General features: G+C 51.5%; 1 protein-coding gene across 2 annotated transcripts; it reads left to right on the top strand.

The window, feature by feature from the left end:
• Window positions 1-1,826: 1,826 nt before the first annotated feature.
• On the top strand, window positions 1,827-13,012 carry LOC308057713 (hydrocephalus-inducing protein-like). Of its 2 annotated transcripts, XM_080411768.1 has the most exons (4): window positions 1,827-4,241; window positions 8,880-8,979; window positions 10,491-10,609; window positions 12,669-13,012. In XM_080411768.1, the coding sequence occupies exons 1-4, from the start codon at window positions 4,203-4,205 to the stop codon at window positions 12,894-12,896; spliced, it is 486 nt and encodes a 161-aa protein (XP_080267894.1). In that variant the 5' UTR covers window positions 1,827-4,202; the 3' UTR covers window positions 12,897-13,012. The 2 variants fall into 2 exon arrangements, with proteins under 2 accessions (XP_080267894.1, XP_080267895.1); XM_080411769.1 differs by lacking the exon at window positions 12,669-13,012 and having other exon boundaries at window positions 10,491-11,291.
• The last annotated feature ends 15 nt before the right edge of the window (window positions 13,013-13,027 follow it).

Below are 13,027 nucleotides of genomic sequence, written 5' to 3'. Positions count from 1 at the left end.
CAGGCAGAAGAAATGGGCTTGCAGGGCTGTGATGGGCAGGTTGGTGTGGGCCGTGCCCCACCGGTCTCGTTCCGACCTATCTTCACAGACCCACAGCAAGTGAGGGCACTGCTGCTCCAACACAGTGAAGTTCTCATCTGCGTCCCATCCTGCTGTGGACTGTCGCTTTGCCTGTTTCTCTTCACCTCCCTCGTCTGCCTACGTGCCCCAGGCATCTTGTCATGTTGGCAACAAGGGATCAGGAGAGACACAACCCTGGTGGCGTGCTTGCAGGAGACTCTGGGCGAGCCGTGACCGAGGTGGGGTCTCCTCAGTCACCTGAATGACTCAGATGCAGAATTCCCTGTGACCCGCGTGGGATCACAACCCAAAGGCCACCTGGGCACATCTGAAAAAGTCTCCCTGTAGATAGTGTCACCTTGGGGATAAATCTTTACAAGCCCACCCAGAAATAAGGTGCTTAAGGTGGTGTCCAGGACATCCTTATGCTGTACACGTGCAGCTATCAGGATGTGATAAATGTATTGATCTGTGGAACTGCTAATATAGCTAAAGGCTGTGACACTTCTGTTCCTTGTGGCTTCCTCTGTTCCTTGTACTCCCATCAGCAAGGGTGATGAGCAAAGTCTCCCTTTTGCTTTATTCCAGGTGAAGATACGCACACAAGCCTTCATGGAGCCGCTGAAGATGTCAACATTAGGCTGGACAGAAACTCCTTGGCAGTTGGGAAGACCTACATCACGCTGTCAAATCACAGATGTGTGGTCATCCACAACCGGAGTAAAATCATAGCCCACTTCCAGTGGAAGGCTTTTCTTACTCAAGAGGAGGAGGATCAGGAGAAACTGAGGTTCGTTGGAAAGATTCCTTTCAGTAAGACACACTGCCCAGGGGTGAAACTACCATACGGCCTCAGAGGGATGTTGGTGCTTTTTTGGATGGTGTAGGAGAAATAAAGCATCCACCGCATCCGGGTCTGTGTCCCTGAGCTTCAGGGTAATGGAGCTCGGTGCTTCCCATTCTGGTTCCATCCATGTTCCAGCTGATGTTTTGGGGAGGAAAGGTTGATTGCAATGACTGCATTTCCTCGGAGAGCAAATTCCCATCTGTGGGAGCCCTAAATCAGTGAGGCCTGGTCCCTGGGCTGGCAGGGGGTCTGTGAGGCTGAGGAAAGTGTCGGCACTCCTTACCCGGGATGGCGTTGAGCAGTAGCACCTAACAGCTGCAGGCAGCGTACCTGCTGTGATATTCACTGCAGTTTCTTCCCCTCCAGCTCTGGTAGGACAGCAACCTCCTTCAGCCTGCTTTTGCAGTAGTGCGCAGGGCAGGGTGCTTTGCTGGCCCCGAACGTTGAGGCCATCCGGCTGTAGGATGCTGAATTGCCTCGCGCTGTCCCGGATTCCAGCACAACGAGGTATCCCTGCCCCTTCTCCGGGGCTGGGGAGAGTTTGGAGGTGGAGGGTTCTGCGGGGAAGTCAGGGACAGGACTTGGAAGTGCCTTTGGGATTCAGCACCTGTGTCTTCACGGTGCTGAGAGGTGGGGCAGGCTCTCCAGAGGGTGTCTCTGAAGCTTTGAAATTCCGTTTGGGGCAGCAAGGAAACGCTTCTGGCCCAGAGGGAGGCACTGGAAACGACACTTCAAAGCTGGGGTGATTTAGGGAGTCCTTGTGTGACTTTTCAGAGTTGGACGGCTGTAGGTGTATAGGAGTTAGTCTGAACCCAGAGCTGATCAGGAAACTGCCTTCAACTGGAGCACTTTTTAAGGGCTTCTGAGCAAATACAGTTCAATGTAATTAGGTCAGAAATGCCTTGAAGGCCAAACCTAGTTTTCCACTGTTCTCTGATTTTAATTGCACAGTGTGTGACTTTGGTGCAAGCGCAGTGTGCTAAAGGAAAAAATCTCATGACCTTCTCTTAGTACTTCCCTGTGCCATTCTTTTCGCATCTCTCCCCAGCTGCCCGTCTCAGACAGGACCCTGAGTGATCCTCTCTCCCCTCAGAAGCAACCAGCTTTCGCCAGAGTTAACGTGTTTCCCCAATTTTTTTGCAGTGACGCTTGATCTCATGCCAGCCTGTGTTCTTTACTGTGACCAGGGCGCTTTGTTCTTCCTTACTTGCAGTCTTAGGGGTGGTCATGGCTCCGAGGCCACTGTGCTGCTGTCGGAGCAGCTTTTGAGATCTTTTGAGAGCAGAGAGGACTTTGACAATGGGAGGAGGCAGTGCAGCAGCCTGTGCTTTGCTGTCACCCAGAAAGACCTGGCTCGTCACAAGGTCTACCCAGGGGCTTGCTCTGTCTCCCTCCTGCAGGACTTTCTGGGATGTAGTGGTGGAATTCTTGTCCGTTGCTGAAGGCTGAGTTGAGGGTTGCTCATGTCGGTGGCTGGAAGCCCTCCTCATGCACAGCGCTGTAGGTCAGCCATGGAGAAACATTTCCCATGACACTCCACTGGGAGCGAGCCAAAGAAAGTATTTTTGGCACCGGTGACAGCATCTGCCCGAGGCTCTGTCTGTGTGCCGCTAGGAACGTCCGTGACTGTGTTTCCTTGCTGATTGTATTGGAATTCAGCTGGGTGGTGACTGCTGTCCTGTTTATAGCGTGTTGCCTCGATTTTCTGTGTACGGAGCCTTCCCCTCACCCCCCTCGAGTAGTCACCTGCTGGTTCTTGGTGGCCAGGGGACTGGAGCGTGAAGGGGGCACAGCAACGTGCCAGCTGGGAAGCAAGTGCTCTGCAGCAGTGCTCCCTCCTCACCTCTCGGTTGTGAGCTTTCAACGCTGCAATGATCGCTGCTACAACTACCAAGTAAGGCAGAGGTGACCTGTGTCAAAGCTCTGTGGAGAAGGCCCAAAAGAGGAAAAAGGTGAAGTGGTTCAAGGCTGGATGTAGGGGTTTGGATTCAGAGGTGCTGGTGCTGACTTCTTTATTGGCTAATGCTGATGCCAAAACGGCACAGAGTAACAGCTCGGAGACTAATTTTGTCTTTAAGCAGCAAAGGTATTTATTTCGTGCAACACTGGGGAGCTACCGATTCGCACCGGACAAACCAGCTCCGAAGTTTTCAGTGAAAAGTTGGGTAATTTATACAGTTTTTGTGAGAGGTTACAACATCTTTACATACATATTCATTTGATTTCGACATCTAATCATTCTATTCATAATAGGTGGGATCTAGGTGGAGTAAACCTTTCAACTTTCTTTGTTCAATGATCTTCTGACTCATGGTTTTCCTTTAACATCCTCAATGGAACCTTTCCTAATTATTCAGAGTACACGCCTTTACCTTTTCTAATCATTCAGAGCACATTCCTCTACTTGAACGTGGTCAGTGGGAGGGAATAGGCCCTGCCATCTCTCTCTTACCTCAACACAAAGAGAGCATCACCCAGAGCACAGTACCAAACACATCCTGACGAATCTTTTTAAGACCTTGCTCTGTTTCAATGCCAGGCAAGGCTCTCGGGGCCTCTGGCTTCATGCACCTAAACCCGTTAATTTCACTCAAGTGATGCGATGCCCGAATGCATTAGTTTGCTTTGCAAGTGCTCTGGGATCCTCTGCTGGATGGCAGTGTAGGCAACGGAGCAGCCAGTTCGCTTATCCCTGCCGGTGCAAAAGGGAAGATAAACAAGTGATGCTGGTAACCTGCAGCTGAAGCCCGGCTGCTTCTCTGCTTCCCAGTGAAGCACTGCAGTGGGTGCTCCTTCATCTCCATCCGTCTCCCCCGAGCACCTCTATGGGCGGCAAAGCCATCTGAGGGTGTTGGTGGGGTTGTGCATTAGTCGTGGCAGTAGCTTTGAGCCAGGAGGCTCTCCTGAGGGCTGCTAGCTTTCAAACCCCTCTTCTTAGCTTGTGAGTGTGGCATAAAAGTGCCTGCCGTGCCAGTGCAGGAGTGATAACCTGATCTGCTTGGGACCCCGTGGCTTGGGGTCAGCCCCTCGCTGAGCTGCTGCTGCTGTTCCTCCCCCAGTGCGTTGCTGCTCCTGCGCTTACATGACAGTCTCTGCAAATATGTTGTTTATTAAATGATCTGCTTGGTTTGTCTCTCCCCACGGCTGCAGGCGCTGTCGCAGGCTGCAGAAGCAGGAGGAGAATGAGAGGAATTCTTTTCTCAAGCAGCGCGCGGTGGACCCCACGCTCCAAGAGCGCCTTGCCCTTCTCTCCCGTGCCTTCCAGAACCAGAGGGCAAAGGTGCAAGAAGACTCTATGCTTTTCTCTGATGATATTTTTGCCATTGAGCCAGTGGTAAGTGATAGCTGAGAACCTCCCTTCCTCCTCCTCCTCTTCCTCCTCTTCCTTCTCCCTGAATGAGGTCGCTTGGCAGATCCCCGCATCAGTGTCTTGATGTGCCTAGAGGGAGACGTGAGGTTTCTAGTGAGGCTGGGAGAGATTGTTGCAAAAAGCATTTCTAAACTGCGAGCTCCGGGCAGGCGTTGAGAGCCTGCCTAAAGCTGAGCTCTGCTGCAAGGGCTGTAAATTAAGGGCACTTCCTAAGTGTCCTGACAGTGTTCCGAGGTATCGATGGTTATATATAAGGGCACTCCTTACACGTAGTGTGTGGGGATTAACCATGAGTATTAGTTCACATACTGAAGAATGAAAAGGTCCTCTATGGAAAGGAGGGCAAGTTCAGCCCAAGTTTAATTGCAGCAAGACCAATCCCTTCATATAATCTGGACTTAGACCGTGCCTGAATCTCCCTCCCAGTGTCGTCTGTGAGCCTGCACGCAAGGCTGGCGGGTTTAAACGGACTTTTTTGAGTTCTATTGCACGCTTAGAGAAAAGTTTTTGCTTTTGTATTTATGCAAACAAAACCTCATGTCCTTCAATTAACTAGAGCCCTGATTCTGAATATTTGCATGGTCTGAGATGATGAATGCCTGCTGCCTGAGCAGTGTAAAATCCCTTCTCATCTTGGAGCAAACCCTAGAATAATCTTAGCCTCTTCTTTCTTGTAAAATAGGGGAAACTATTGTTTTGTTATTTATTTTTAAGGAAGGGGATCATGTTCTCTTCTTGGTTGCTCCTATAGCCCGTACAAGGCTGAGAGCCCCCCATGTCAGCACAGCTGCAGTTTCACACCGCCGCAGCTGAGAGCAGTGTGATGTGACCAAGAGCCTGTGTCGGAGCAGCAGGGCTGTAGCAGGGAGTGGGAGCTGATCAGCTGAACATGAAGAGCATCCTGCAGTGTGTCAGCCGGTTTTGGAGCGTGTCCCAGGGCTCCTGCTCCAGTACAGCCGACTATACCTCCATAACGAGCTTAACCTGCTCTTGGGCTCCTGAAGTGCATTAGGGTGAGGTCCAGCAGCCTGGCTGCCCACTGAGTCCTGGTGCTCCGTGTAGCGCTGTACGGAGCCAGAGTGTAGCCTGGCCTCAAGTCTTGAGTGGAAACCTTTCCTAAATGGCTGTGTTGATGTTATAGTTTGCTCTAGGACTGAGCGTAAGTGGGCTACTGCAGGAGCCTCTCCCCTTCTGTCCTGTCCAGCATTATCAATCTTCTGATTCCCATTAATTCCATGATCTGTGGAACAATGAGTTTCACATTCAGAGTTTCGCTGGTGTCTGTCTTCCCCCCCGGCATATGGGTGTCTTCACATCAAATGTTAGTATTTTTTCCTCTTTATCAAGTGTAAAATCTAAGAATGCACTGCCGCCGACTTCCACAACCTTCTCCCCGGTGACAGCCCCGTAACTTTTAGCTTGGGCAGGCCCCTTCTGGCAGCGCCGTGTAAATCTGCTGGAGGGGCCCCGCCAGAGCCTGGACTTTGCTGCCTCGGACCTTCTGGCCAAAAGCAGCTGCTGCTCTTCCCACCTATCACCCTGGGAGCACCCTATAGAAAGAATCAAACCCTTGGAAGAAGCGGCTGGAGGTTCCCAGAGGTTAGGAGGCCGCTGGAGGGACGATAGCCTTGGAAAGGCTCTCTGGGCAGGGTGGCTTTGCAGGGTTTGTGCAGCAGCTTTGCTGTGTAAGCGGGCCGGTAGCTGCCAGGTGTTGCTCTCTGTGGAAGCTGCAGCGGGTTATTTCAGCCTGTATGGGGTTAACTTGTGGATGAAAATAGTAACAAAAAAGGAGGCAGTGATTTTGGAATTAGCATGTGATCATGAACATTCTGAGCAGCCATCCAAGCCTGTGGGAGACAAGCTGTTGTGTAAGTCTGGCTTTCTGAGCGTGTCTCCGATTTGATTTATCGGAGATGTCGGCTGTATTTCTGTCACAGGTGTGCTGGCCTTGGAGTTCATCGAATCCCAAAGTCAGCTAAACTCACTCAGCTGGAAAAGCGCGCTGTTGTTAGCAGATACATATTCACCAGGCCAACGGTTCTTTTTAATTTTCTTCCTTTCCTGCTTAGCTTCGTTTTTGCTTATGAATTGTGTTACACTTGCTTCCGTTAACGGGAGATGTATTGCCTCTGTCAGCCTCTGAGTAATAACCAAACTGCCCCGAAGCGTCCACAAGGCCAATATATCTGATGGCGGCACATAAAATAGACCAGTGAGTACCACTGACTTGTGATCCAGCAGAAACGAGCAGCAAAAGAGTACTTTGTTAGATAGTTGACCTGAAAGACTGATACTGCTGCCTTAGGCTGCCAGAAGCTTGTTTTCTGGCCCCAGTGGAAGGAGAGATTTGGTTTGAAGGCTCAGGATGTGCTCTCCTTCCCCGCTTGGTGCCCCTCTAAGATGAAGACCTCAAGCATCGTCACTACTCTCAGCATGTCATTAACGTCCTTCCTCAGCACAGCAGCAGCGATGGTTTGTGTGGTGGGTGGTGCTGGTAAGCCTGGCAAGGCACAGTTTGTCACGCAGGAGCCGAGCGAGGGCTGTCAGCAGCTCTCTGGGCAGAGGACCCCAGCAGCTGGAGGATCTAAGGGCACCACCGGGCAGCTCAGCCCACGCAGCGCCCTTTAAGGAGGAGCGCAGAACGCCGGTGAGCCAGGGTGTGTGTTCAGCTACAGCTGTCAGGCTGGAAGCAAATGCAAGCAGCTGCCTAATGCACACCCCACCCCCCGCCCCCCCAGGGACTGCCTGCCCAGGGTGAGACCACTGAATTCAGTCTGTTAAACATACAGCGAGCAGCTGGGTGAGGAGCGCTGGTGAGTTATTAGACTCTAATTAGCCAAGCCAGGGAAATCCGTCATCTGAGTGTTTCTTCTCAGTGGCTCGGCTTAGGCAAGCTCCAGGTGTCGTAGCAGAGCTTATGTTGTTTGGAGCAGCACCCCAAAGGCTTTTATTCCTGTAAATTCAAGATTACTCTCTGGACGCTTTTGAGTCTGTGCAGCATCCCAGCAGGACCCGAGGGATCTGCTGTCTCGTACGCTGACTGTGGGTTGCAGGCTGGTGTCCCCAGTTTGCTTCCTCAAGCGAGTGTGTTATCGTATAGTAATGCTTCATCTTCCTCCAGTTGCTTGCTGGGTAGAAACACAAAGTCCATTTGATCTGGCAAAGTGTTTTCTCTAGGTTTTGAGAAAAATCCAGGTGACTTTATTGTTTCTTCTGTGTTCTTACGCTTGGTTTGTTGGAGTTGGAAACAGTTCTTTCTACCTGTTCTTCCCTCTGAGCAGGCTGTGCATTAGGGAATCATTGTAGGTGCAGCCCAGTAACTCAGCATGTCATAGCTCTTTAATTTTTGTGGGGGCTGGCCTCTGAGCTCTATGTGCTAAGTTGATGGGAAGTATTATAGTTGTTTAATATTTATGCTGCGGCAGTGCTGGAGGCTCCAGTCAGTTCAAGATTCTTCTGGACAAAGTACGGAGAATACCCAGCAGCAAGCAGAATCAAGCTTTGTGCATAGAAAAATAACTGTTCTTTTTGTGGTCTTCCTTATTTTTTTCATTGCTTTAAAATATTATTACGGTTGTCAGAGACGCATATATTTATGCCAACAAATGGATGAGGAAGCATTTGTAGTGCTGGGGACGGAGGGGAATGTCAGTGGTGCCTTTGTTGAAACCGGTCGCAAGAAGCAAGAGCCTTTAGAAGCCAGGGATGTCTCTGAAAACACATGACGAGGCTCCCTGGGACTGAGCACCAGTGCCAGGACTCTGAGAGAGGGGGAGAGAATGAAGACCCTGAGGAAGCAGTGGTTGCGCACACACTGGTACCATGGGCCGGACTTAAATCCCGGAGCAAGAGCCTGGCAAGGAAAAGAGCTTGCTGGTTGCAGTAGGTGTGGAGCTGTAAGCAAATGCCATCTCTTCTTGTTTGAGCCTGTGTTCAGGGAAACAGGGATGTACGCACCTTGCAGAGAGAACCGGGCTGCATGTGACTCTCAGCTCCCTTCTCAGGTCATCCATCAGCTGGAGGAGCCTGCAAGCTGGCTCAGTGCTGGCGGCACAGGGCAGGAGGAACCTGGTCTTCACTGCTCCCCAGGCAGGAGGGCTTGTTCTACTTGGTGCCGAGTGCCCTGACTCACCAGAATCCATTAAAGAGTTACATGCACGTACAGGTTGAGGGTATAAGAGGCAGCACGTTTGTAACGAAGAGTGGAAAAATCCCTTTGACTTGCTGACTCTCTTCTGATCTGGGTAAAACATTCCCATGGCCATAGGGAGACAGGGATGCAAGGGAAGGGTTGGAGGAAAAAGGTGCCTTGTGCTTAGATCAGCTGGTACTTCTGAAGAAATGCTTGATTTGCTGAAGCCAGCCAGTTGGGTTCCTTTATTAGAACCCTAATTAAGGAAAAAAAAAAGCCTTTACCAGGTGCTAGTAAAGGTAAGGGACTGACATTTTTTGCAGCTGCTTCCAAAGTCTTACAAACCTGGATAAGTGCTGTTTGCTTCTTGCTCTTCATTGATGCTCTAAATAAAGGCTTACAGGGCTGTGGTTGCAAACAAGAAATGCAGTGTTTGAGGATAAATGGTTTGTTGTCTGCTTCTGTTTTAGGAGGGAGATGTCTGGCCAAATTCTTCAATTGAAGTTAAGGTGATCTTCAAACCCCGAGAAGCCCGAGTCTATCAACAAACAGTCTACTGCGACATCTCAGGTACGGCTCCTTTCTCCTCCTCCTGCCACCCACCGCAAAGGCAGGGCACAAATACTCTTCCAGCCCACTTGGTCCCCGTGGACTTGCTAGGAAGGGCAGCGCCGGCACCTTCCTGCTGTCCCTGTGGCTTCCAGCTGGTCTGTGCAGAGCCAGGGCTTGGGATGCCTGGCTCTGACCACTGATGGCTCTAGAGCAGCCAAAGCAGTGAGGGGATAAGCTTTCCTACCAGGCATTTGCTCTGCTGCAAGGTGTTTGTAAAGGCCAGAGAGCTGCGCCGCAGAAGAGCTTTGGTGGAGGAGCACTAAGCCCCTGTAGACCTGCAAGATGAGCCTTGGATCCATGGATGCACTGCCAGGCTCCTGAGGCGGTAGGAGCTGAGTGAAACGTGCTCCCTGCCCCTGGGTCACCTCCCGCTCTCCAGGCGCTGCCAGACCGTAGGTGGCTGAGCCCCGCTGAGCGCAGGGTGTCTGTGAAAGTACCAGGCGTGTGCCGCTCTCCCTGCGTGGGACCGGTCACCTCGTGGCTCCAAGTCCGTGCTGCATCTGCGTAGTGTTGTACAGGGCTCGCTGCCCTCAGCAGGGTGAGCTCCCTGCCCAGGAAGCACGGGGCAAGCAGTCTGCTAGACAAGCTTTATGCTCCTCCTGGCTGACAGAAGTGCTGTCACGTCTTTTGCTGGCAGCGGTTATCACTGACCCACCCAGTTACGCTGCCTTTGCCCTTACAGAGGTGATGGCTTTGCTGTGCTGGCACGGGGCAGGGAATGCTTGCAGCAAGCTCCGTGGTTCAGGTTACCTTGTCCTTCCTCTCCGTCTGTGTGGTGCTGCTTGAGGTGGTTTTCAAGAGCGGGAGGTCCCTGTCAGATTTGCATCCAGGGAAATGATTTTCCCCATCTAAGAGGAAGGAGGTGCGAGGCCCGTGGTCCCCAGCAGCCAGGCTCCCATTCTGGAGGGTGCTGAGATCACTGACCCAGCTGCTTTGATCCCTTCCTTACTGCTCCAAGCTGGCGGATGCAAAGGCCAGGAAACAGCTTTTTATTGATACGGTAACTGCGCAGGGTTCCGCAGGCTGCTGGGGTGCGGCTGTCAGCCGGCTGCTGGGCCGTGCTTGGGCTCTTCCTTCTCAGCTCCTGTGCGGTCGTCTCTGATGGCAGCGATACAGACAGCAGGTTTTTATCTTTGGTTCTGTTTTGTGAGCTTTGTGCCTTCACTGAACGGCTTTCAAAGCTTGTCTAAGTGCATGGGAAGGAATTCCGAAATCGTCTTTTATGCGCAGCGTATCTTCTTCAGGGTGCAAAGTGATTGCTAAGTTATAAAGCAGCCCAAGGACTCGGTTAGAAATGAGAAGCCAGCCCCAAAGTATATCTCCTGAGGGAAGAGAGGGGTCCTGTATCTTCTCGCGGAGCATCTAGTGCTGGTGCCACCCATCCCGGAGTCAGGGACTGACTCCGAGGCTGCCTGGAAAATCCAGGCGAACAGAAGGAATTCCGTACTGACATGGCGATCTCTCCCCAGGCCGTGAGACCAGGCTGCCCCTGCGCATCAAAGGGAGCGGCATAGGGCCCCAGCTGCGCTTCAGCTTTGACCAGCTGGACATCGGGAAGGTTTCTGTTGGATCAGCCCAGAGCTATGAGGTGAGCAGTGGGGTTTTCCGGGGTTGGGGTGGATCCTGATGGCTCCTGGGGCAGCGGTGAGCTTTGTGGGCCTGTGGGATTTCTGGCAACGCCGGCAGTTGTGAGCACGGAATATTTGACGTGAGTGAAATGTGGGAGGTTTTGCGGAATCTGGATAGTTTTGATGGGGTCTGAAGGGTGTGTCTGTTGTTCCCAAAGCCCCAGTCGCTGCTTTTTGGCAACCTCCCTTTGAGACCAGCTGGGAGGCTTCGTGCGGAAAAACCAGCCCTTGACACATGAAAGCAACACCGGGTCAAAAAGGTCGGGATCCAGAGGCTTTTGTTTCAGCCCTAGAATCACTGCACCTTTGTGCCCTGGCGGTTAAAAAGCAGCTGGAACAAACGTGTTGTGTTCCAACTCGAGTCCGTTGCAAACACCTTTCAGTGAAGTGCATCCAGCTGGTTCCTGGCGCCGGAGGGAAGCCGGCCAGCCTCCCCGCGCAGAGCTGCCCGCGCAGGCACCGGGAGCGCTGTCCCTGCTGAGCAGCCTCCTGCCACCCTTCAGACCTGGTGCCCCTCTGGCTCTATGAACAGAGCAGAGCAGTTCTGGAAATGAAGCAGAGGAGCTTTCCCTCCCCCCACCCATGGTGGCAAGTTTTCTGTCAAAAAAAAAAAAAAACCCACAAAAAAACCCCCACCCAAAACCCCCCCAAAAAAACCCCAAAAAACAAACCCCCCCAAACCCCAAAAATCTAACCACCCCAAAAAAATACAGCAACTGAAAGAGGTAGAAAATGAGGCAATACGTCGTGCCAGACACTTTCAAAAGCTTGACTGTGGCAGGGAAGGACATGTTAAGGGGTTTTCTTTCCAAAATATTGTGCGCTCTATGCATTTTTAATGCTGATACTTTATGGAGGAGTCTATTTATATAAATTTTTTTTTTTTCATTACTTGAGAAAATGTGAATAAGTAGATGATACTGTAGGTGCTGTATGGAGCAGCCAGACTGGAGGTAAACCTCAGCATAGGATCCCTAAGTGCAATTTGTAACTAAGGTGTAAAACACATGAGCAGTTTTCCAGTTACCAGTGCAGAGTTGGAATAGGTGAATGTTTTCAACAGCAGCTGCAAGACTGGAAAATAAGGGCTGTATGTCTGCTTCTGTCTCAGTTTTTCTGACAGGTTTTGTGGGGACAGGAATTAGGGAAAAAACCTCCAGATCAGGTAGTTGGGAGCGCAGAAATGGCAGGATGTCACCTGCAGCCATCGGAAACTGTAGAGCTTTGCTTTTGGGTAGGTCTGGTGACCAGCAGCGTGCTGGTACTCACAGGCAGGTGTGGGCGCTCCTTGCTGAACGTGAAGAGAGCTGAATCTCACCAAGCGCCGCAGGATTGCGTCGCTTGTTGGAACAGCAAATAATGGTAAATTAGCAGATGATGGCTGCGAATATTTGTGAAAGAGAAATTCTTTAGACTAGGTGGAGCTGCCATGCACCTCACTCTCGCCCTTTCTTGACGTGTCTGGTTGAGCAAAGACAGAGAGACTCTCAGATGAAAGAAAAGAATAAAATGAGCCTCACTGACGTACCCTAGCAGAGCCGGGGAGTGTTGCTGAAGCTGGTTATAGGGCTGTCCCGAGGTATTTTCCACATCAGATGAGCTTGTTGGCGGCAATGGGAGCTGAATGTGTTTTGCCCTTGGCGGGACTGGGCTCGTCTGGAGCAGAAGCAGTGAGGTGGCGATGCGCTAGTAATGCTGCGACCGCCCTTTGCTGCTCTTTGGGGCAGGTCTGCATCGCCTTGGTGATGCTGAGCACGTCCTCTGCACTGCAAGGCCCAGTGGACTGCTCTGTGTCAGTGGAATAAGCCCAGGGTGACTCCGTTTCTGTGAAGTTGTCGCTGTTCTGCATGCAAAAGCCCAAAGGAAGAACCTGTCCCGTTGCGTGTTCTTTAGCTTCAGCCAAGCAGCAACACACAGTATCTTCTGCCTTTTATAGATGTCTAATTAGAGAAGAAATCAGCCTTCTGTAAGGAAGGAAGATTCCTCATGTATTTCCATTTTGATTTCTTGCTGCTGCAGGCGATCCTGTTTAACAAAGGAGTCATCGATGCCCCCTTCAGCTTGGTTCCTCCAGCGACGGCTCTGGGCTCCTGCTTCTCCTTCCACCCCCAGGAGGGCATCATTTCACCAGATGGCCTCCAAATCCTCCGGATCTCCTTCAGTTCCACCATCCTGGGGCCATTCACAGAAGAATTCCGGTTCAGTGTGGGTGGATCCCCTGAGCCTGTGACCTTGACTGTCAGGTGAGGAGGGTTCTAGGAGCCTGGTGAGCACATCTGTAGCCATCTCTGGGTAATCATCTCCCACCTACCTCATTTGGTGATGGAGCAGAGAAAAAAGTGTTGTCTAATGTCTTAGTCGAGCACGAGGGTGACGGG

This window comes from Falco punctatus, assembly GCF_963210335.1.
Source record: "Falco punctatus genome assembly, contig: scaffold_261, whole genome shotgun sequence".
Classification (NCBI taxonomy): Eukaryota; Metazoa; Chordata; class Aves; order Falconiformes; family Falconidae; genus Falco; species Falco punctatus.
Note: the sequence above shows the minus strand (reverse complement) of the source record. Positions and strands in the feature narration are given on the sequence as shown.

Excerpts from the sequence above, each read along its gene's own strand:
- LOC308057713 (XM_080411768.1), top strand. The coding sequence starts at position 4,203 with ATGCTTTTCTCTGATGATATTTTTGCCATTGAGCCAGTG. Across the intron at positions 4,242-8,879 it reads TTTTTGCCATTGAGCCAGTG|GAGGGAGATGTCTGGCCAAA; the intron begins GTAAGTGATAGC and ends CTTCTGTTTTAG. Across the intron at positions 8,980-10,490 it reads AGTCTACTGCGACATCTCAG|GCCGTGAGACCAGGCTGCCC; the intron begins GTACGGCTCCTT and ends ATCTCTCCCCAG.